The 24,235-nt window shown below is 47.1% G+C and overlaps 1 protein-coding gene across 10 annotated transcripts in view; it reads left to right on the top strand.

The window, feature by feature from the left end:
* The window catches only part of SERTAD2 (SERTA domain containing 2), an 83,296-nt gene that overhangs the window by 53,364 nt on the left and 5,697 nt on the right, over positions 1-24,235 (top strand). For 3 of the 10 annotated variants that reach the window (XM_062611676.1, XM_062611667.1, XM_062611683.1), the window contains exons 2-3: positions 6,794-7,662; positions 18,073-18,186. The exons of 1 other annotated variant lie outside the window; for it this stretch is intronic. In XM_062611676.1, coding sequence (XP_062467660.1) covers positions 7,658-7,662; positions 18,073-18,186 — 119 coding nt within the window. In that variant the 5' untranslated portion in view covers positions 6,794-7,657. Of the gene's footprint in view, positions 1-6,527; positions 7,663-7,708; positions 8,010-18,072; positions 18,187-24,235 lie in introns of those variants that run through there. 6 more of the 10 variants (XM_062611704.1, XM_062611694.1, XM_062611734.1 and 3 more) reach the window with 6 other exon arrangements.

Raw genomic sequence — 24,235 nt, forward strand, 5'->3', positions numbered from 1 at the left:
AAAAAGGCAAGAGGAGAACAGAACCTAAATGAATTTGTGCAGTTCCCTTTTTCTTCAGAAAGCTGAAATGGATTTCTGACCGTTACAGGGGTGGTTTTAGGTAGAGTTAAAGAAACACAGACTTCACCCACAGCCTGTTTACCTGCCTGAGCTTTTGCTGACTCTTAGTCGTGCTTGCAGGAGGGAATGTAGGGAAGTAAAATGAATCATTACCACAGGCACAGTCAGTAAAAGCATCTGATGTACTCATTCAGTCTTTTTAATCTCCTCTTTGCACATAACCAGGAATCATGCATTTTGTGAAGGGTTAAACCAGAACGGCTTGTGCATTCACTGCATTGGCTCAATGAGTTCAGTTCTATATGATCTCCATTTATTTGTAGTGGAACAGAATGGCAGTGGGAGTTTATGCTACATTTGATGTTCTCGTGCTATTTTTTTTTGCCAGCTCTTCTTTTTTTCCTCTTTTCTAAATTTAGCTGTGCAGCTTCAACTTCTGTTTTATTGGGGTTTGTTGGTTGTTTTACTGGGTGGGTTTTTAAGGGGTGGTGTAGGACAACTCACTGTTTACTTAAAATGAGACCCTCAGAAACCCCTGTCTGAAAAGAGTACACATAAACATTGTCTCTGATGAATTTTGCACCTGGGACAGTCAGAGGAAAGATTTATTATTGCAGATTGGAATTGCATGTGTCTCATTGGTAAGCGTTCCTTGAATCTAGTGGCTCTAAGATGATGGAGAAACTAGTCTTAAACAGAATGCCCAAAACCCCAAACCCCAATTTGTGTAGGAGTGTTAATATGCTCTACAGGTTGTATTCCAGCCGGCAGCAGAAGCAGCTAGTGGTGGGTGCATTCATTTGGATGTTGATGTAGTAACTTGTGTTTTCATGTAAATAAGGATTGAAATAGTTTTTAGGTGTTCTTTTGGTAATGCATCTGATCATGAGCACAGTAAACTCCAGTGACATGGTTTTAAGTCCTACATAACGTATTGTGAAACTGTTTAACACCCTCCATCCAAGGGTAGCCACACCACCAGCCTCAGACACATTGCTACCGTTGTACAGTGCTTCAGTGCAACAAATCTGAGCAAGAACATCCAGGTCTAGAAGCCTCGTCACCCCACTGGTGTCCCTGTTTGGTCTTTCAAGCCTTTGGCATCAGAGTGGGGTTGAGCAGTGCTAAACATATTCCAACTTGCCTCTGCATCAGGCATCTTTCACGTTTCAGGAGTGTTTATATGGGGGGGCATCAGCGCTCCAGAAACATATGGCTCCATATGGAGCTCTGTTGGAATAGCTTTGCTTCAGGAAAGAGCTGTAGTATGTGCAGTGCATGGTGTAAGCCACACCAGTACAGCTGCTCTCCCCTGGTGAACAAGGAGCAGGTATTCCATCTGCATAAGGGAGACGGTGACATCCTTTGTATTAAGTGTGTGTGTCTGGCTTGCAGGTTTGAGAGCCCCATGTTGTTAAGCTTTTCAGGCTCATGTTGGGTTTGTGCTCAGGGCTAGTGGGTGGCCAAAGGCTTCTGGCTTGCTTGCAGCGACATCTGTTTACAGCAGTGGTTAATTAGGCTGAAGACTGGCCATCTCTGCATTTGCCCCCACCATTTCTATTTTTTTCTTTATTAAAAGTATTCTCCCCTCGACTGTAAAACAGAGCCTTTGGCTTTGTCTGCAGATAGTTCTTTTCTTCTCTTAACTCCACTGGTCCCTGTGAGAGATGAATATCAGGATGTAGCGTCTCTGCAAAAAAAGTAACCGAGTGTTCCAGAAAAGAGTGACTTGTGCTGTTGCTAGAGACTGCAGAGCAGAATCTGAAAGGGAAAGAAAAGCAGCCTGAAAGTGTTTAAAACTCAACTCAATGCAAAGTACAATCCACTGTCTCGAGAAGCATGAGTGGAAAGGGGAGACTGTAGAGAAGCCTGTGTACCGTACAAATGGCATTGGTGTGAGCAGTCTGGCCTGGTTCAGAACTGAAGTACATCTTGCAGGTGGTACAGTGTGAATGGGATTTGGGCAAAGAACATAGCTATTTAGAAGAGGCAAAAAGATGTAAGAAGATAAACAGCAATGGTAGGCAGCCTGAACCTCTGTCAGGACAGAATGTTTCAGCTGGAGTGAGGATGATGCACACCAGCAGTCTCCAGAGGACTGGGAGTGCACAGGGAATTACAGAGGGAGGGAGTCATCTCCCTGCATGAGGAATGCAGCAAAACCTCCTCTGACTAAGCCAGCTAATGCACACTGCTTCTTTTTTTTTTTCCCTTTCCTGATAATCCTGTTCCATAATATTTCCTTAATAATTTAGTATGTGAGGAGTAGCCCTTTTGAAAAGCATCTAAATCACCAAGTCCTACTTTCAGATGAAACCTTGCCACCCTTGTCCTTGACACACACTGGGGACTCTTACTGGGTATTTGACTATTTCAGACCTATCTTGGAGTTTAGGTTGTTGTGTTTTTTCTCTTAATTACTTAATGAATTTACCATGTGGCACAACCCTTGGTACTGCCAAGCAACAGCTTTCTATTACTAGACTGTACGAGCCCGATCCTGCGTTACTGAAGCCAAAAGCAGTATTTGGGAACAGACGCTGGCATCGAAATCTGTAGGAAGGCTTAGAATAACTGTACAAAAGGGGTTAGTTGCGCTGAGAATATTGATTCATGAGCTCCATGGTTTTCTGCATCTCTGTTCATTTTACCCAAGTAAGACCAACTGCCCAACTGGACGTATAATATATGATACTGCATTAGAACTAAGGCTGCATTTGGTCATACTCATTAATTAAACTGATTTCTCCTGTAGGTTTTTTTTTTTTCCTAGAGAACTAACGGAGAATGATAATTAAGCATATTATGCATTCTAGGGAACGGTGTTTCTCCTACTGCCACAAAAACATTAAAGGAGAAAAACATGAACTAACACAGAAAATGAAAGGGAAAAGAAGAGCTAAAATTGGAGTGGGAAAGGGGAAGCTTTCCTTCCTTTGCTTTTACCTGATTCCTGTGCGTTGGGATGTGTGGGGCAGCCTTGTTACAGTGGGAGAGTTTCACCAGTGAAAAAAGGCAAAAAGGCAATTGAAATCTCAATGTGCAGCTTCCTCCCTGCTAACATAGAGGTGCAGAGTGCAGTAATGCAGTACCCCACTTTGTTTTTGTTGAGGGCCTTGCTTTTATCTATGGCTGAGCCTTGCATAAGAAGGGCCCTGCTCTAGAAGGTCAGTACTGACTCCAGAGCTGGCCTGAACAGGGATGGCACAAGGTTTTAATGTTTACATGCCTTTGGTTGTAGCGTGCTTTCGTCTTATCTGTAAGACCTTGGTTCCTCAGTGGGGATCTGGTGGAAGGAGCATCCTTGGCTGTATGTAGGTCCTTTGTTATGCTTTTCACAGAATCACAGAATCATTAGGGTTGGAAGGGACCTCTGGAGATCATCTGGTCCAACCCCCTGCTAAGGCAGGGCCACCTAGAGCAGGTTACACAGGAACGTGTCCAGGCGGGTTCTCCACAACCTCCCTGGGCAGCCTGTTCCCGTGCTCTGCCACCCTCAACATAAAGAAGCTCTTCCTTATGTTGAGGTAGAACCTCTTGTGTTGTAGTTTATGGCTGTTGCTCCTCATCCTGTCACTGGACACCACTGAAAAGAATCTGGCACCATCCTACTGGCACCTGTCTTTGAGATATTTATATGCATTAATGAAATCCCTGCTCAGTCTTCTCCAGACTAAACAGGCCCAGCTCCTGCAATTTGTCCTCATAAGAAAGATGCCCCAGACTCCTGAGCATCCTTGTGGCCCTTGGCTGGACCCTCTCCAATAGCTCCTTGTTTTTCTTGTACTGAGGAAAGATGACTCCAGATGTGGTCTCACCAGGGTCAAATAGAGGGTGAGGATCACCTCCTTCAACCTGCTGGCCACAGTACTCCCAGTACACCCCAGGATAGTGTTGGCTCTCCTGGCCACAAGTTACAGGTGATGGTGGGGTCTTTATTTGCAAACAGTTGTGTGCTCTGGGGGCAGTACTGGGTATTTGCCTGCCAGCTCCTGCATGCACTGCAGCAAAAACATCCAGGGAGAAAATGAAGATGTGTTATACAATTACCTGATGAAATCTCAGTGTTAATGTGTACTGCAATTAGAAAAAAAAGGCCAAGGATACAATTAGAAACGTAGGAAGCAGTTCACTGCCTCTTTACTCAAAAAACATGAGGGATGTCAATGTTCCAGCACACCAAATGTTGCTACTCTTTCCTAATTAGTACACGTGTTGATAGGCAGAGATTACCTAAAAGTCCAGAGTAGCTCTGATAAACTGCCCTATGAAGTCTGGTGCTTGTTTCCCCCCTCCCAGTCTTTCCAGTCTTTGTTATTTCATTTGTTTAACACAGAAGGGTTTGGGATGATGTACAGGAGACATGGCCTTAATCAGGCAAGCTTTGACTATCCTAGCTCACAGACAAGGCCGTGCTTAGACTGTGCCTGTGGCCCATATCAGGTCAGTACCAGTGTAGAAAAATGCAGTCAGGCTCCTTCTCTTTCAGTGTGTGGCCTTCACGGGCGAGGGTCTGTGTCAAGGCTATGACTGCAAAATTACATCTGTGCTACTGCTCATCAGGAAGCACCATTCCAAATGGGATGCCTTTTGGGTAGCTCCTCCTCGCAGACATGCAGACTTTTTCCCCTCTCCTGCAGGCTCTTGCCTCTGCCAACACACTTCCTCGTACAGCGTTTCGTGGCTCAGTTGCAGGCTGTTTCTCTGTGCTTACTAACATGTTTGGGCAAACTGTGTTTGGGCCTTGCAGACACCTTCTGGTCAGATCACTCTGGAGCTGCAGAACGGAGTTTCGAGGCCAGCAAGGTCTCGTTAAATCGGGTAGGAGGCAATCTGAGGAGCAGTCAGTGGTAGGATTATTCACCTTGCATAGCTCAACCTCACCCCGCCACGATGGAGCCTCTGCTGTGTGCGAGACAGAGGAAGGAGCTCTACTCGTATTGATCGGTATTGTGACCTGTGCTCAGCTGAGAGTGCTTCAGAGTGTGGATGCAGGTTGTACTAGTTGTGTTCGCAGGAATAATCCCAGTTACAGCGTGACTATAAACTCCTGCCAAGAAAGGCCCAGGGGAGTTACAGTAGGAAACAGAAGGGGCGGTGAGTTTTCTCTTATGCTCGTGTAAAATTGGAGCAACCGAACAAAGTCAGAAGCATTTAAAACAGACGATGCAGGCTCAGGCCTTTTACTGCTGAGTGTAACATGGCAAGATCAGGGCCTTGGATATTAGACTGGAGCCCAGCTGCTTATTTAGCAAATGCTTGTGGTTGTGCCTATGGTGCCAGTGATAGTGTGCACACACCCAGGCACTGGGACTGCAAACCTGCTGCGGACTTTGAGCTCCAGAAGGTTCATCTGGGTGCATCCATAGAGCGGTTACGCAAGGCCAGATCCTGCTGTGTTACAAATCTGGTGTGAAGCAGGGCAGAATGTGGCCCTGAAATTCAATTGATCCAGCATTCAGAAAGAAAAACCTCTGCCAAAAACCGTAGAATGGTTTGAGTTGGAAGCGGACCTTAAAGCTCATCCAGTTCCAACCCCCTGCCACGGGCAGTGACACCTTCCACTAGAGCAGGCTGCTCCAAGCCTCATCCAGCCTAGCCTTGTGCACTGCCAGGGATGGGGTAGCCACAGCTTCTCTGGGTACCCTGTGCCAGGGCCTCACCACCCTCACGGGGTCTGATGTCTAACCTAAACCTCTTGCAGTTTAGAGCCATTCCTCCTCCTCCTATCACTAAACATGTACAGGTATTACAAATACTCTGGGTGGCTTTTGAGTAGGCTGAAGCCCACTGAACAGGCACCACTCAGGCCTGAAACAAAAGGAATCTTTTCCTTCTATTTAGTCATTTTTAATATGACTTGTAATTTCAAGATGTTTGTTTCCTTGAGTAGAAGGACCGCGTTTCAGAGCCTTGCTGCTGGAAAGAATCCAGCCGGCTGAAATTCTGGTTTTAATTTTTGCCAGCTCTGGAGCAATTCGTAAGTCACTCGTCAAAAGGCAGTAAATGGTTCGTGAATTGTTTTGCAGATCTGGTTCTGGGCTCCCTCTTTACTGCAGGCAAAGGGAGGCTGAGGGTGTTTGGATCTCCTCAAAGGAATGGCTGAGCAGAAGTGGAAGGGAAAGGGGTGCCCAGGCCTCCAGAAGTGGCAAAGTCAAAGGGTGGTTTTTAGATGTGATGCCCTTTCCTCCCACTGCAGTGACTTCAGCAGAATATTACCTGAAATACCAGTCTTGGTGTTTAAAACTCAACTAGATGGGGTCTTTTCAATTGTAATTTTAAAAATCCATAAAATCATCCCTTTATCTCTTTCTGTTTTGGCAGATTCACCAGTTTGTTTTTTTTTCCCCCGTTGTGGATTTTTGAGAGATACAATTTCCAGGTTAAGGAAATCTTCCCTTCCTTTTCCTTTACAGTTTTCTAGCTGAAAATGGAACTTAATTTCGAACAAGACCATCAGCTTGATTGATCGCGAATCGTTACAGGCCATTTTGAGCATAATACCTAAACGAGTCGTGATATTAATGACTAATAATCGCCTTTATGTTAGGTCTTAAAGCTTTATTGTCCCGAAATACAACCGGTTTAGTGGGACATCAAAGGCTGGTAATGATCCGAGATGCCTTTGGGGCTGCAGCCAAAACTGGAAGGTGTTCACATCGTCGCCTGAGATTACAGCCCCCTTCCAAACACAATCATCGGAGGTAACTTAAAATAATCATCTTCTTTCCAGACAGCGCCTGGTGCCGAGCTCTCACTCCCTCCCCCCAGGTCTTCGTGCTCTCCAGCATCTCCGTTTGGCCTCATTTTTGTGCTTCGGTGGTGCCTGCACAGCCCAAATTAGCACCGAGGATCCCGCGGAGGGGGGCGCCGCCTCCCTCGGCTCCCAGGTGAGCTCCCGGGGCGGGGGGCGGCAGGCAGCGCCCCGGCTTTCCTGCATCCCTCCCCGCTCCGCTTGGCCCGACCGGGAGATGGCTGGGGAAGGGGGGCTATGACCGGTCCGACCCGGGGGGGGGGGGGCAGCGCGGCGGGGTCCTGGTCGGGGATCGCAGGGATACTTGTCATATTTGCGGTCGGGGCGCGCTGGCACCCGCCTTTGTGCCGGGCCAGCGCTCCCAGGGAACCCCCGCGGTCGGGGCACGGGTGGGCAGCGCAGGGAGCCGGGAGCAGAAGGAGGAGCAGCAGCAGCGGGGGATGCGGGGGGAGGAAGGCCGGGGCCGGGGCCGGGGCCGAGGCGGGGCTTTAACGCGGGCCGGAGGGCGAGGAGCTCGCCGGAGCCGCCCCTGTCGTCAGTGCTGGCGGCAAGTGCTGGGAGCTGGGGCTGGTGCCTCCTCCCTCTCCTCCTCCTCCTCCATTGTATAATGCTGCGTGATCGCAGCCGCCGGGGGAGAGCGGAGGCTTAAATCCTCACGCCGCCTGCGCCTGCCTCCTCCTCCTTTTCCTCCTTCTTCTCCTCCTCCTCCTCCTCGTTCTCCTCCGCATCCCACCCGGCCCCTCCCCGGAGCGGCGCGGCGAGGGAGCGACATATGGAGCTGCTCTAGGGCGAGAGTTTGCGACCTCCCCTCCCCTCCATGCGTTAGTTCTCAGGTGGAGCTGCATGTGGTGAGTAGAGCTGGGGGGCGGCAAGGGGGGAGCGGGGGTTCGTGACCCCCACCTCGGCTTTGCGAGTCATCGGGGCTGGTTTTATCTCTACCTTTAAATTCGTACCCGGGCGGGCGTCCTCCCCCTCTCCTCCGTGCTGAGATGAGCAGAGGAGGGAGAGTTGATCCTTAAAATACTACATCCCCCTTCCTCCTCCCGCCGCCGATGTGCGGGGATCCCGGGGCTGGAGCAGGTGCGTGCGTGGAGTTGGAATATACTTTTAATCGGGGCTGCTGTGCCGGCCCCGGTAGTGCTGGGAGGTTGTGCTCCGAAGAGCCGTGCTACACCTGACTCGAAGCCTTACCCCGGTAAGTGAACGTGTGCGCCTCGGAGCCAGGCGGCTGCAGCCGTGCCTCCGTTTACCCAGGCAAGAGCAGCGGGGGCTTCGGGCTACCCTTAAAAGTGTGTGCTGTGGGGCCGGGAGGGCTAAAAGGGCTTGGGGGAGGCTGCGACTCCGCCGGAGCGAAGCTGACATATGGCCCCGCTGGCCGGACCCTTCCAGGGTTGGTGCTGGGGCGGCAGCAGGGCAGGAATTAGCGTGGCTGTGCCCTCCTCCTTGGGAGCAGTGCCAAAACGGAGAAACAGGCGTTTGGGGTGCATTTAGAAGCAGTGCCCCCGTTTATTGGGATTTCCTTCAGGATGGGGGAATACTTGGAAAAGGTCCTTTTGCGGTGCTGCTTTCATTTAGAGCGTTTGCTGCTTTATTCGTGTCAGTGTGTCAGGATCCGGGAATGTACGTTCTGTCTAAGCGTGGAAAGAGCGAGTGCGGTTACCTGCTGTCATTCCTTGCGTTTTGTGAGGCACAGCTGGGAAACCCGGGGCCACTTGCGTTGAAAATCTCGGGAGGGGTTTGCATGCTGTCCCCCTGGGACCCTTTGGTGGCTGATTTACAGCTACGGGTCAGCTGCCCGTGTAAAAGAAAGCGAATCTGCCCAATTCATCTCCATCGGGGGGGGGGGGCTTAGCCCCTTCACCCCAACTTCAGCGCAGCGCACCAAAGCGGTTGCATGTGTCAGTCTGTGTCCAGACAAGCCCAAAGCTCCCGGGATCAGGAAAAGTCCAGGCAGTTTGAGCTAGTGCCCGGTGAAGTCAGCGGGGTGGCTCTCGCTGCCGTCAGTGGGTGCTGGATCTGGCCACCGGAGAACACGCTATTGCTCGAACAATGGTGGTAGAGGGCTTGGCTGCCCCCTAACAACAGTTTTATGCTCGTGTCTCTCGAATGGAATAAACAGTTCTGTTTGTGCGAGTTGAAATTACACTTCCCACCTCTTTATTCCGATTTCTTTTGGGGTATTCAACTGCACAAATGAAGGTGCCTGTGTCTTACGGGCTTCTCGCAGGGTACAAAATTGACTGAGGCACCTCATTTTCCACCTAAGTGCACGGGAAGCTTTCACGTGGTAAAAAGAACTGTAGGAATTAACTGTGCTTTCTTAAAAGTTGCCGCTGCTTGTGCTTAAATTGCTGTAGAAATGAAGCAGTCGATTAAGCAGGGTAAACTGAAAGTAGCCCTTTCGGCTTGAAGTTAAAAGGCATACGTTTTTTACATAATAAGATGGTATCTTTGGAATCTGATTTACCATAATGAGCTAGTGGTGGTGGTAGTAGGAGATGGGAGGAGGATTAGCCGTTTGTGCTGCCAGACAGGTATCCCAGAATGTGTCCTAGGGAATCCTTCCATTGTCCAGGCAAGTATTGCAGCATCTAACGTAGCAGCTGTGGCTCTTCCTCCTTTCGTGACTGATCCTACTTCCATTTAAGTTGGTAGCAAAAACCACCCACTCCTTTCCTGCAGGAACTGGATTGGACTGCTAACGAATGAAGCTAGACTTTGTGCATGTTAAGACGCTGCTTTGATTTTCCTGTCAAGCTGATTTCTTATTCTCTGAAGCTGGTTAAAAACAAACAGAAAGAAACTTGCTAGCCGTAGGTACTTCAGGTTTTGTCTGTAGGAGAAGCAGTCTTAAAAGAGCATTAAATGTGTCTGTAGGTGCTGATTTATAAAGGATTGTAATTGTATTCCTTTATACACCTGTTCATTTTAATGGGAAAGATGAAATAAGGAGTTTCTCTGTTTTGGTGGAAATAATAATGTAAATAATCCAAGCACTCAAATTGTCTGCCTGAGAGGCATTGAGGAATTTGAAATAATGTCCTAGTATCAAGGAAAACATCAAATTTCATAGTCTTGTATTTTTTTCCTAGCTTCCATGAAGTACAACAGATCTTATGCAATATCTGTTTTGAAGGGGATTTTGCCATCATTTACAGAAGCTGCTTTTATTTTTCCAATAAATAATTCATAGGGAAAAAGAATTTTTTTAGGAACTCTGACTTCTTTTTTCGCACTGATGTAAAACATTCTTGGCACAGTTTGTCTCCAGCAGTGCTAACACTAGACAGGTGATCCAAAATACTTGTGACTATTTTTGCTTTTATGTAACATCTTAAAGTGTAATCTGTCAAGGGGAATGCAGTACTTTGAAAGTGTAAGTAGTTTTCTGCTGATCTACTTTTACAAGGGCTGGGTAGCAGGAGAGACGCTGTCTTTTTACTCTGCTTTATATGTGTAACCATTTCACGAAGAGAGAGCTCCAGTTGCAACAGTTCCTTGTAACAGGCACCCAAATCAGTGCCAGAAAAGGCAACTCTCAGTTACCAAGTCCAAAGATCAGGAGTGTTCCAAAGGAGAGAGCAAGGTCCAGCTTAAATGCAAGCAGGTTGGCAGTAAGCACAGATCTTGAGCGTAGATGAATCTCCTGCTAATTAATGGTTTGTAGAAAATGGAATTTGCCAATCTCAGAACAGCACTCATTTGCTTCAGGGGGATATAATTGCATGTTTTGTGCCATTGGTTGCATTTCTAAATTCGATCAGTCAGGGCAACTGTGCTGTCAGGAATAAGTGCCTGTTTTCTGTAAATGGAGAGAGGACCCCCCCCAGCATGTGTTAGTTCTTTAATTCTTCTCTAAACAAAGTCTTATTTTTTGTGTTTGCTGTAGTGGAGGCTTCAGGTTTGCTCAGCATTACCAGTGCAAACACTATAACAAAAAAATAAGATAACAATGCTGACTGTTCACCACAAGTGGGGAAAGAGAGCTCTGTAAATGCAGTGCTCACTTTGCTGCTGGATGAGCTGAAGTCAAGCAAAACAGAATCCAGAAACGTGTGGCAGAGGTTTTGTGGAAGCAACGGGCCTGTGTGTGTGCTGTGGCTGTAAAGCATCCATCACAGCAGGGTCCCTACCCTCAGTCTTGGTTGGGGCTGCATGGTAATGAAATGGTGTGTCATTGTGTAGAATAGAAACTGCACAGCGACCTTTGCTGCACTGATGGCTCCTGATGAACGTGTGAGATGCTTGGTGTCATTGCGAAGTGGCCAGGAGGAGCTGTGAAGAAGCACTCAACCCACAGTTGGGAGATTCCTCCTGCACAGAGGGGAATTCCTGAGTGGGGAAGAGCTGATCTGAGGGGCATTTCCAGGGGAGAGTTGGGGCAGTCTGCAGGGGCATTGGGTAGCTGGTGGTACAGCCCATCGGCCTTCAGAAGCAGCTTGACTTCGTGATGAGGAGTAACATGGCTTGAAAGGACTGGAGGAGCTGTCACCTCACCAAACAGCAAGTTTTTAGTTTTCACGTGTCCCTTCTTTGAGGGCGGAGACTCTGCAAGCTCAAGTGGGACAGCAGCCACCACCACCACCACATCAGAGTGAGTGTGGATTCAGGCTGCTGCAGTGATATTAAAACCATGCTCAGAGTCCTGCGTTAGGCAAGCTCGGACCATTATTCTTCCAAATAAGGGGCTGGGTTCAGTATGCTGCCTGGTACGTAAAACTATAGGTGTTGCTATATAAAATCTGAAGTTCCCAACCTATATACATGATCAGTGTTTTGAGGAGCAGGGGGCTTAAAGAGGAATTTCTTGTTAATATTGCTCTGTAATTGAATTTTAAGTGGTATTGAATGACACGAGTCTCAAGTCTGTGTAATTATTAGCAGGCAAAGCCTGTTTACTTTGTTTTCACACCAGTAAGATGTGTTGGATTTCATCCGACAGCTTCTTTTTCTAGTGAAGCTCAAATAAAAATTGTATTCTTAATAAGGCAGAATACAAAGACTGAAGTGCAAATGTGGATTGTTTCCTTTTAATGTTATTTTTAAAACTGGGCAGTATATGGGAGTAGCAGAAGAAAGAAGTTCCCTTTTCAAAGGAACCCAGAGGTGGTGGAAAGATCTAAACTCTCCCTAAAACTTGCTTGGATGATCTGTGACAAATTAGGCTGTTTTCTTGATCCTAGGTTTTTCCATCCCACTGGAAAACCCTTGTGCTGTGTGGGCCATGCTCACCTCTAATGGAAACGTGACAGTTATCAGCTGTTTTCATACAGTTTCTTATAGCAGCCCGTAACATTACTCTTTAAAAATCTCCTGTCATGCCAGGCAGTAAGGTTGAGTGAACTGCGCTATAGAAAGAACCACCCATGATTGGAGGTAAACTATGCGGATATATGTTGGGGTGGAGGTTGAAAGGAGCGTGGAGGGCATATTTGAAGCAGACTGCAACTGCTACAGCAGGTCTGACTAGTTTGAGATGCCTAAAGGCAGCTTTGTCTTAACTTCAGGTAGCTGCAAAATGAAGTTTTAAAACCTAATGCAGAAATACATCATCATCTTCCGGTGCCTCCACAAACTCTTTACTTCTCATGTGTTTTTACAGGCACCATTTCCCCTTTGGAAGAAGCATTTAATGGATACATGTACACGTGCACGCATATCATTTGCATAGGTTTTAAATACGGATTTCATCAAGATAGGAGGCTGGCGTTCATGCGCAAACCACAGGTCTTTTTCTCTTTAAACAGTGGTAACATTTTGCTTTCTTACTGCTCTGTGTGTGCGCATGTGAGAGAGAAGCCACTCTATTTAAGCTTTTTTGGCATAGAATGATTTGTGGCTGGTTGTTCTTGTGCCTTCACCCATCCCTGTGTAGGAGGAGTGACTTACACTTTATTACTCTCTGCTGTGGTCAAAGGGATTTTGAGCAGGGTACTCTGCTGGCTGTCCCAGGGGTACAATAACCTGCTTAGGTTACCCTTCTGTGATCCAGCTCACTCTCTCCCTTAGCCTCCTACTCCATCTGTTTGGCAGAATTGGCTCTTCTAAACAACCCTTCCCCTTTCCTCCTCTAACTAAAGTATTCCACAAATAACTTGCGAATGAGTAGAAGAGAGAATATTTTCTGTGTGTGTAATGTGCAGTGTAAAGCTTCCTGTTGCTGCTGTGCTTCCCCTCTCTGGCAGTGGAACATACATGATACATATGTGCTCTGAGGCAGGTCTTTTCTTAATTGTGGGGAAAATCAGTGTAATACTATCTTGGGTGAGCTGAATGGGTTGTGCCTGACTGAATATGAAACGAAGTTTAGGACATTTAGTTTCAGTTTCCTGATCTCTTCCCCTCTGTATTTTCCACTTTCAATTTCCAAAGACAGTTTGTGGCTAAGCTTGTTCAATGTTAATTGACCTGTACAAAGCCTGCTTTGAAATACAGATTTAATACATATGCTGTTAAAAAAATGCTATTTAAAAGGGTGTCCCCATATAAGTTTAAAAGATTTATTTGAGCATGTTTAAATTGCTACACATGAAAGTTAGGTTGATCCCATGGTGGCTGTTTTTTCTAGGGTATCGCTTTGGTATAGTAGTTTTTATTGTGAAATCAAGCAGGTGCCATGAAAAACTGGACCACTTTCATCTCTTAACTTGTAGCTGTTGCAGGTTGAGAATGGCTCAAGGCTGGCCAAAATTCCCTTAATCAGTTTTCAGAAGGCTCCTTCGCAGGACGTGGAAAACAGGCGCTGTTGGAATACAGCATGAGCTGGACTGAAGGGGCCAGCAGTTACCATCTTGTCCAACATCACTTAACACCGTCTTAGCAAACTTCCTTGTCAAACTTTAACTGCTTTTTTTTTGTGTGTGTTTTGTTTTCAGTGGGTGCTTTCTCACAGACTATACTTCTTTTCAGGGCTGCCTTCACTTCATTTAAGCAAAAACAGTGAAAACAACTCATATGCTGTATAAGTTGCATTATAAATATGCCAGGGAAACACCTTCCTTTTCTCTACGTTTAACTCTCAGTGGTGAGAAACTGGTTAGCAAATAAAATCTGCAGCCCAGAAGCTAAAATGACTTGTCATTGCTGGGATATATGTTGCGTTTTGCAGTATACATTTCTTTATAGAGGTGGTTTTTTCCTCGCCTCTTCTTCCCCCTGCCTTTCGTTGCTTTTCAGTTTGACTGTGATAATTTATTCAGCACTGTTTTCAGAGCAATAACCTACTTTTTGGGAAACCATTCAATTCTTTCCACAGTAGCATGGGCATTTTCCCCCCCCTCATGTGTTTGTTAAGGGTCTGTGACAAAGGGGAAAAACAAGGTATCTTTGGGGAAAAGATACACTTGAAAACAAGGACTCAATCCAGGTAATTAGACGTACGTGAAAGAAACTCTTATTAAACACAAAGGGGTCTCATCTCTCTTGGACACATGCACAAGTCTCATTAACCTTTGTAGGAATTACACACATCCAAGGAAGATGGGCCTACAATACTCAGTCCCTCCATCCACTAAAAATACCAGCTATACAGTGACATGCATGTGCCAATAGAGATGTCTTGTACAGTACAACACACAGTGTTGCTGTAATCTATTGTTCAGGGCGACGGTGCAGGGGAGGAGGGGTGCGTAGCCGGTGTTGCTATTTCATCATTCTCCCTTAGAGTCTGACCAGTAGCATCTTGTCATTACAGGCGTGTAATTTTAGCAGTGAAAAGGGAGCGTGTGTTTGCTAGCCTGTGTCACTTACTGGTGGCTGTGTGGCTCTTTCACATTGTTCTGAGTTTAATTTACAAGTAAGGTGCCTCTTTAAAAAGAGCGCTTTTGCTGTGCTTGTGCCTGCTGGCTCTGCAGTGGGAGGCAATGGAAGGCGGGCAGCCCTTGGCTGAATTGGGCCCTGGAGCGGTACACAGTTGTCTTAATTGCTGCTGCGCCACTGCTTGAAGAGATTATGGCTCTGATTCTTCCAGCATGGAGCTGTGTGCACCGGCTGTGGCGTGGCTCCTTGCCTGCTGGTGGGAAGACCTCATTGTGCTGTGATCCTGCTTCCGGGACCAGCATCTCCTGCTCCTGTGCAAGGAGGCTCAGAGTGCTGGACTTGGGGAAAGAAACCATGATATGGAGCAGGGAGAGCTTCCTGGCTGATCCAGGGAGGCTTGTGCATAAAAGCCCTCACATATTTTTCGGGTGACAACAAGCAGAGTCTGCTGAATAATCGGCTAATCATGTAGTAAAGTCAGAGGACCTGGCCTAGTGCTGTGTCTGGTTTTCTTTGCTGCAGCTTTGATTTCCTACTACCAATGCCCAGGTGTGTAATGCAGCTCCCGGTCCTTGAGCTTTTGATGCTGGCAGAGGAGTTGCTTAGCCCGTGTGTACACAGCACAGGACAATTTGATCCATGCTCATCAGGCTGCCACGTGGAGACCCAAACTTCACAGCTCATTTGGGTGGTTCTCTGAAGAACCTCACAGAGTATCAGCCAGGCTGTTGTGGTGACACAGGCACTGTTGGTGCATGCTGTCATCCTGGGCAAGGCTACAAAGAGGATTGGGCACAAAGTTGACCCAAGGAGAGGGCGGCTTTGCCATCCTCCCAAAAATCTCTCTTCCTCCCAGTGACTAACCCTAACAAAACAGCTCCTGGGAGTGGGAAGGGGGAATCCTGCACCCCAGTCTGACTCAAAGCAGGCACTGCTGCGGTTGGTGGTCAATAGGACTTCATCTGCACCAGGCCTGTGAAGGGCTGAGGTGGCATTAGCAGCTGTGGGCTTGTTTCATAAAGCTTCCAGTTAAGGAAAAGACCAAAAAGGATAGGCTGGGGTCTTGTTTGCATCTGGTGGCTGCTATCATAAAGTTGCTGATGAGAAGTCCTGTCTGAAGCAGGACATGCGAGAATGACATTTTGACTGTGTGAGACCTTTGAGAGAGAAAGGTCTGGGCAATCCAAGCCTGTTCTTTTCTTCCAGTAAAGACAACTGCCTTCCTTTACGTGAATAAACTCCGTTTTGAATAAATGCTGTCTAGCCCAGGTACATTACAAAGCTACATCCCCCCTCGCTTTGTACAGAAAATACGTTGTCAAGAGTTGCTCAGAGCTTTTGCTCCTCAGCCTCACGGCTGGTTTGCAGCACAGGACCTGTGCCGTCTTGTTCGCCTTCTCATTCTGCCAGGGTAGTCTTTAATGGTTTAACAAGCTAACAAGTGCTCGTCTGATTTAAACTTGCATTATGTTCTGCTACCCTGATAGAATTCCTAATATTATAAACACCCTTAATAACACAGCTATAATCTGGAAAACCTGCTCTCCTTTTTCCAAACAATTACTTAATGAGGCAGTAATTTATTCTAAGCTATATTTATTGGAGCCCATTCCAGCTTTATCAGACATACTCTGTTTGGTGTGTGCAGTTAGTCAAAAACATTAAAATTGCTCCACTTCTTCCAAGGGAACGTGTTACATTTAGCAAACTGACAGCATTAGAAGCTGTTTCCAATTTAATAGAAGCATATGTTTCCTGCAAGGCTTAACACACTGCAGAGTCGGAGATTGCCTTAGACTGTGGCTTTGCCTTTTTTTTTCAGTGCGGTAAAAGGGAGCTGGAAACCGAAGGCAGAAGTGGAGTTTGTAGTTGTGTTTTGGGGTTGTTTTGCTGGCTTGTGTTGTGCAGAGAAGCCTTCTACAGGGCTTGTGCAGGCCATGAGTTGAAGGAACTATCAAGAAAGTGCAGTGGGCGGCGCAGGCAGCGCTCTCGCTCGGAACGCAGTTTCTGATCATTAACAAACAGCCAGCGCTTGCTTTGCCCTCTGGGCCTCAAATAGTACAGTATGCAACAAGGGAGAGCAGGCAAGGCACGAGGATGGAAACAGTAGGATCAGATTACAGTTTCAAAATATCGCTGGAACACGTTGGCTGGCGTTACACTATTGACTGGCTTTATAATTGCATTGCTTATTTGCTACCGGAGGCTTCACCTTACTGCCTCATTAACATGGACACTCCTTCGGGGACTTGGGGATTCCAGGCTGCGAGCACCAAAGTCAACCCCTATGGGAGCTGCTTGACTTTAGATGCTCCTCAGATAAGAGTCTGAGCTTCCTCTGGTGTGTCCTGCTTGCCAGGAGGTTTCCTTGCAGAGTCCCTAACTAATTCCTGCTTAGACTGGCCTCTGAAAGTCACCCACTTACGGCTTCCCTCCTTTGGTTTTTAACTCAAGGCTAGAAAAGACCTAGGTCACTGAGCTTGCTGATTGCTCTCCCCCAGTCTTCACTTGTGAGTGCCTAAAGGCTGCTTCTGTAGGGAGAGGGAAGCTGCCTTTCTTGCTAAATGCAGCAGTGGGGTGCTGAGCAGCTTTGCTTGCCTCTCTGCTTCTTCTGGAAGAGCCAAGGTCCACCCGTCCACCACAGGAGATGGGAAGAGTTAGGTCCCTATAAAGTACATGTGAGAAATTCCTGCCACTTACAGTTACTGCTGCCACCAGCAGCCTTGCAGTGAAGGCTTGCGAACATAAAAACAATTCCCTGTACTCTCTGGAAGCACAGAGCTACCCAGGAGGCCAATTTTTTGATAGAGCTGTAAAGGAGACTTTTGTAAGTGCTTATTAAACCGCACTCGGTTAGAAAAAAGAAAGAAAGAAAAAAGGCAGCCAGAATGAATATAAAATGTAAGTGTTGGGGTAAAACAAACCTTGTAAATGGGGAATGTCTGAGCACCCCATCATAGCTCCATTCCTCTTGTTTAGGATTGGGGGTGTTGTTTTCTAACTCATGTGTGACACGAGACCCAGTCCTTACCAGGCAGCGGTTGCCAGGAGTCGTCTCCAGCCAGGCAATATGGACGTGTTGCATTTGAATAAGTCAAATCTGCATCAGATCCTGAGGAGCAGCCTTGGAAAAAGAAGCGAGAGGGGAAAAAAAGCAGGCAGCAAACCCCACAGCACCCGTCAGCGTGCGCGCGGCGAGCCAGCTGCAGCACAGTAAACGTAGCCGTGCGTTGCTGCGCGGTACACGCTGTACTGGCTCCCAGGGATGCTGCCGAGCCAGGATTTAAAGACCCCAGTGTCAACAGAGGAAATCTTCAGGGAGCGGGGATTTTCATCACGCTGTGGCTGTCGCCTCCCAAAGTCCACACTGCTGATTGCTTCCAGCCCTGCAGTTAGAGCTCGGCACCTGGGCTGTTCAGCTTTCCTTGTGCTAGGCGAGGCTGGGAGAGGGTGCCAGATTTATCCTGGCGTTCCCCTCCACTTCTTCTCTTCCTTTCCAGTGTTGAATGGGAGGAGGATGCCTGTGCTCTCGGAGGGCAGGCCAGCTCCCAGCTGCCAGGGCAGGTTTGCTCTGCTTTGCCAGGATCCTACAGGCCAAGGAGCATCATGCTGAGGTGGGTGAGCCCGTGGTCCTGCTCCAAGGGGGTCTTCCTGAGATGCCAGCCGCTCTGCCATGGCCTTGGGGATGTGGAAACAGGCATAGGGAGAGAGAGGCTTGCCTCCCTAGCTCTAGGGGACAGATACTTTGAAGTCATGGGGCTGGTTACAAGTACAGGTGGTCCCTTAGGCTGGATCTGGCAGCACTGAAATGCCCCATTGCAGCCAGCCTACCTCTGCTAGCTAAAAGGATCTAGCCCTCGTTCTTGCAGGTTGAACCCAGTTGCCATAAAAGGCCTTTTAATTTTGGTCCTGCAGCTATCTATGCCAAATCCTGATCCTGCTGAAGTCAGTAACAGAACACTCATTGACTATGGCTGGGCCAGGGTACAGCTAGTGCAACCCTCAAGGATGAGGAGTGAGGGATGGAAGAGAGGAAAATAATACTTCATGTGCCAGGAGTGACACAGTGCATGATTTACTGGATAGAGACTCTACAAAACCCTGGTGTGAGGTTCATTTGTACCTGAGGTTTGGGAAACTTTGTTTTGGGAATGAAATGTGCAAGTTCAGTACTTACTTTGTGGTTCAGGAGGCTTTTATGGGGGCTTTTGTGTTTCATTTTTTCTGTGCACATGTGTGAAGCAGTATTTTACTTAAATTCCATCAAGTCATGTCTGTGTCCTCTGTCCCCCCACTTCAATTTTAATTACCCAAGATTTCAGAAAGTAACTGATAGTGATTTAAACTCCATTTCTCACACAGGCCCATGCTGTTCACGTCTGTCAGTACTGGGCTGTCATGGGGGCAGTAGTGACCTGTGGACTCTGAGGCTTGATGCTTTTACCTTTTTGAGCAATGTGGTGTTCATTCTAGAAGTGAACCTCACTGTACTGCTGTTCATCCTCTAGACCAGGTGATATGACTTACTAAAAACCCTTTTCTGCTGCTGTGCCTCTTGGTGTTCAGTTCCTCTGAGCAGGGAAGGACTAGTGGGTTGTGGAATTGAGTTCCAAGAAAAGCCCTCAAGTCTTGAGAGACTAACTGAACTATTAAAAGCCTTTGAGAATTTACATGAAAGGGTATTTTTATTATTGGTAAGATAACCAAGTCACTTTTACCCTTCATTTTTACACACCTAGTGCTTCCCTATGGCAATCTCCCGATTATTAAAGACTTCGGAAATAGTCCAGCAGAGACAAGGTATAATGTCCTAAGTACAACTGATAAATACATTACTTGTCTCACAGCGTGTTGTGTACCTCTGTCTTCTGGAGAGCGAAGGATTCATCACTGAGTGGGCTCAGAGACATAGTCAGGCATTGCACAAGCTTTGCTGTGTTTAATCGAGGATGGGTGACTCCAGAGAACCACCCGCTCCAGGCTGATTATCTCTTCTGTTGAGCCCCAGCTGTATTTTTTTTCCCTAGCTCTGTCTGAAGGGGATGCAGAGCCAATAACAGGCAGCTAAATGACATACAAATATATATTAACTTTTGTTTTTCAATTAAGAAAAGCCAACTCCCAGACAATGCTAGGGTTTTGCTGGCTCTGAGGCGCGTGCAATCACCCTAAATGGGCAAAAAAGCAAGTTGAAGCTTTCGCAGCAACAGTGGTTCAGCTTGTGGGTCTGGGTCTGCCAGACCTGGAGCCAACTGGTGGGTAATATTGGGAAGATCTCCAAGCAACTCCCCCTACCCCAGTCCCTGGATAAATGCAGTTTTTCCATTGCCTTTCATCAGCTTTCTGGTTCCACATAACTCAGTAACATTGAAAACTAGCTTGCATACCAAAACCCTGCAACACCCTTTATTAAAACAACAACAAAGTGACATCCCATCTCAACTCTTAATGCTTGGCCCCAAAATGATGCTTGCTGGCAGACAGATGGAAATATAGCAGAAATACATCTGGCTGGGACTGCTGCTCAGCCAAAATGGATGCCTGGAAGACCCTCTATGGACATGACCGTCTGTCACTGCCTGTCCAGTCTCGTGTTTGGTGGATTGTTGTTGGCCAACTGTCCCATTATGGCCATAAGACTTGGTAGGCCAACTCTTGTCTTCTGCCACTTGGGAGGGTGTGGGTCTGTCTCCTTTTGTACTGATCTTTGGCCAGCCTGATCTGTTAAGTTTGGTGTTTTCCTTTTCCCAGCAGGAACTTCAGCTGAAAAGGCTAGGAGCAAAGTTTGAGATGAGCTAGACCTGAGCTAGATCAAATGCTGGCATGGTACAGCCTGACTTTGTAACGTTACTCAGTATCTTAAGAAGTACAACACTGATTTCTTAAATGTATGCATGAAGCTGCTGATTGAAGGAGAAAAGATGTTTGAACTGTAAAGAACAAACAGGCAACGTCTTAAGCTCTGGTGGTCAGAAGCTATAAAACTCCTTTATGGAAACCCAGAGAAAGGCTTGCAAGCCTGAAAGCATGTCTGTTTTTACCAGGTCTATCAGTTGGGCTAAAAGATACCGCCTGCTTGCTAGAATGAATAAAGTGATTTATAGAAACTGGAGGAAAATGTTTTCACAATTCCCCTTTGCATGCTGGAGGGAATAAAACGAAACTTTATAAAGCTGAGAGTCTGGTCATACTCATTTGAGTCCCCTCTGTGGGGGAATAAAACCCCCTTGCTTAGGCTGGTATCCTCCTTTGCTCCTTTAATGGTTAGACCCGCTTCAGAGAGTGTTACTGGGGAAAAGGAAACTGAAAGCTGTGCTGAAAAGCTAGTAGGTGACATTGGGAGTTGCCTGATCTATTTTATCTTTTGAAAGGATAAGCCCTGAACCAAGCTATGTGAAGACTGAGTAAGATGTGGAAGCTTCATAGTCATACATACAGGAAACCTTGACTCATTTGTAAGCTTCCTGGAAAATGACGTAGTGAGAGGCTGTCGTGTTTACTAATGATGATCCCATAGCTCTGACTGATCAGCTTAAACAGCATCTTAACTACCAGCACCTCAATCTTTGATGCAAGTGGATTCAGTTGGGTTCATCCAGAATGCTTGCTGATGAATAATAATAACAACTGATAATAATAGCTAATAGCTGAGCCCAGGGAGCTGAGCGTGGCCACCCAGGAGGTCTGTTTCCTTTATTGGGGGGAAAAAGGTTTGCTTTGTACAGTGAATATTTTTATACATTCCTGGCAGAGCCTGACAAACTTTGAAGCTCTGATAGTCCCCAAGCAATTCAAAAATGTCTCCTTTAAATAGAGCACTGTGGAAAGAGCATTGCTATGTCTTTAGGACAGTCTGCCTTCTTTCAGGGGGAAGAGGTAGCAAGAAGGGACAGAAAGCTCCTAGCTCTCCTCCTCCCCATTGCTGGACTTGGGCAAGGGTGTCAATTCTTGGTAGCCTGGTGCTCCCTTCCTTGCTCTGTCTGAAGTGATAGGGTGCATGTCCATCTTGAACAGCAAAGCCCCCCCTTGCACCCCAGACCCATATGCACAGCTCTGGAGTAGTCCATGGAAGTCACACTAGGGAGCAGAGAAAAACCAGGCTTCAGCAGCAGTGAGAGGTTTTGTTCACCCGAGATTCCAGGCGCGGGGATTGCTGGTAGCTGGCCAAGGAGCTTGGATGACAGCCTACCTGTTCCTCAGCTCGCTCAGCTTGTTCTCTCCCCCCTGCCTTTCCTTCTTTAATTGCATAATATGTTAGAAAATGATCTGGATTTGGGACTTATTTTAGACCAGAAGAGGCTCACTTCACCCAGTCTCATTTTGGATTGAACAGCCAGCAAATGCTTTCTGAAGCCCTTTTTTTCTGCATTGAGACCCTGACTTATTTTGCCCCTTTCTCCTGCTTCTCAAGGGCTCTTTGCTTTTAAATGTTTGTCACCCATTCCTGGGGAGGTTTACAAGTCCTTAGCTGCTTTGCCTGTCTGCAGAACCAGTCTGTAATGATTGAGTTGGTGTTATGCCTGCCTGGTGCAGATCGGTTTAGAGGAATTGGGAATTGTACTCAAATAAGGAAGGCAAATTTTGTCTCCTGAATGATAGCTAGGCAATAGCTAGGTAATAAAGCTCATACGAGAGGAGTCAGATTTGGGGTTAAAAATGTATTTGGCTGTTGCAACTTCTGTCTGGGTATCTGGGGCTGGAAAGCATCTTCCATTTTATTTCCTTCTTCAAAACGAGACAGAAATCTTTGTGCTATTGTGTTAGCGTTTTGTTAAATGGAGGGAGAGATGCAGGGATGAACAGGGAGCTGTCTGGAATGCCAGTGAAAGGGCAGCTGGGTTAACGCTCCAGCACCTCACTGCTCTACCTGGGAAAATAAGGAAAGCTGAATGTTTGCCCTAAGACATGGAAGCAGGCGGAGCCAGGGTGCTGCCCTGCAATCCTACCCCTGTCTGTGCAGGACTTTTCCTTGGCTGATCTGATGTAGCCTATGGGATGGGCAAGTGAAGTGTGGTAACGGCCTCTGCTCCTTCTAGTTTGATTTAGATGCAATAAAACAGCTTCATTGGGAAACTGGCCCATGAAGATGGGGGGGGGGGGAGAGGGAGAGTTGGAGGCAACTTGCCATCACACCAGCACTGAAGGAAGTCCCTGTTCCAAGGCCTGTGCTGTTTCACCTATGTGATTGCGGCTATTTCACCAAACCAAACCATGGCTACTTACTGGAGATGGGTGGTGGTGTGGGGCAGAGGGCTTCTGTCCCTAACACCTTCCATTTCAGGTGTAGAATGTTAGGTTGTGCCTCTGTCACGGCACAGCAATTGCTGCATTCATCGGTGTTTGGGGGGATCTTCATGTCACAAAAATAACGGTGACAAAATGAGGCTGCTGTGTTGAGGAGCGTTTCCAGGCGCCCGGAAGCATCCTGGAAGAGACGGCACCAGGGATTGAACTGCCCTACTTACTCTTAGCTCAGCAATTATTTATGATACGGGGGCAAGTTTGGTAAAATTCCCATTGTTTCCCTCTTCAAAATCTGCCATCTGAGCAGGAGAAAAGCGCACACATTTATGCTGATTTTTGTTCCTTAAAAAGCCCTCCACCATTCTTTTGTTCTCAAATGAAACCTGACATGGATGTAGCCCTGAGTGAGAAACGCTTTGATGGGGGGAAGGAAAGACAAATGGTGCATCCAGAGTGATGCGTCCTTGCTCTGGTGCAAAAGCTATTTTGTCTGTGGCTAGCAAGCTCCCGAGAGTCTTGCCAGAGGAAGCAAAGGCTGCTGGCATTGCCTTAGCCAGGCAGAAGCTGAGGTTTTCAAACACCATCATGTGAAAACGCTTCCCATACCCAGAAAAGCAGGGGGTGAGAACACAGCCCTCTGTCAGAGCTGCCATTGCTTCATGTGCAAGTGAGGATGCAGCGGCATCACCCTAGTGCAAGGGGCCGGCAGGTCCACCCTCCCATAGGGATTCACAATGTGGGACCAGGGGTGCTCCTGGAGTCTGGTCCCCGCAGGGGGATGCTCAGAGCTTCAGGAGATGCCAAAATCATTTGAAGCTTTCTGAGGCAGATGCCCCTGTCCTCAAACTGGTACCCAGGCACTGTCAGGATTGAAGGCCCTGGTTGCAGCAGGAGAGAGTAGTGTGGAGAATGGTCTTGGGGATTAAGACTGAAAGACCTGATGGATCATCATCTTCATCTGTAATTTATCTGATTCTGAGCGTACCAACTGCATTTTCTGCTTTAGTATTTAAGTCCTTAGGCAATCAGTTAAATAATCCCACAAGGTCTCATAGGCATATAGCTTGGTGTGCTGAAGGGTTCAATCTCCTGACTTCACCGGAGAGGTTTCTCTCAGTATATGATTGCTTGAGCCTTGCTCTCCTTCGCCCTGTCAACATGCTCTTGAATGACAAGGGAAATGCATTGCAAGAACTTTGGTCTATTAGGTTTGTGTTCCCAAGCATAGTACTGCATCAGTCAGGAAATCTAAAGGAATGTTCTATATACCATCTGTAGCTTGTGCACCAGTGTGCAGATACTTGGGGATCATACGTTTAACATATTCGGGAGGGAAATTTGCTGCCAAGAGTGCAAGGGTTTGAGTTGTATAGATGCTGTTTGAGTTCCTGCTTGTAATTTACCAGTGTAGTGGTGCTG

The sequence above is a fragment of the Pezoporus occidentalis genome, unplaced genomic scaffold (genome assembly GCF_034315485.1).
Source record: "Pezoporus occidentalis ecotype Australia unplaced genomic scaffold, CSIRO_AGI_Poc_V1 ctg10, whole genome shotgun sequence".
Taxonomy (NCBI): domain Eukaryota; kingdom Metazoa; phylum Chordata; class Aves; order Psittaciformes; family Psittacidae; genus Pezoporus; species Pezoporus occidentalis.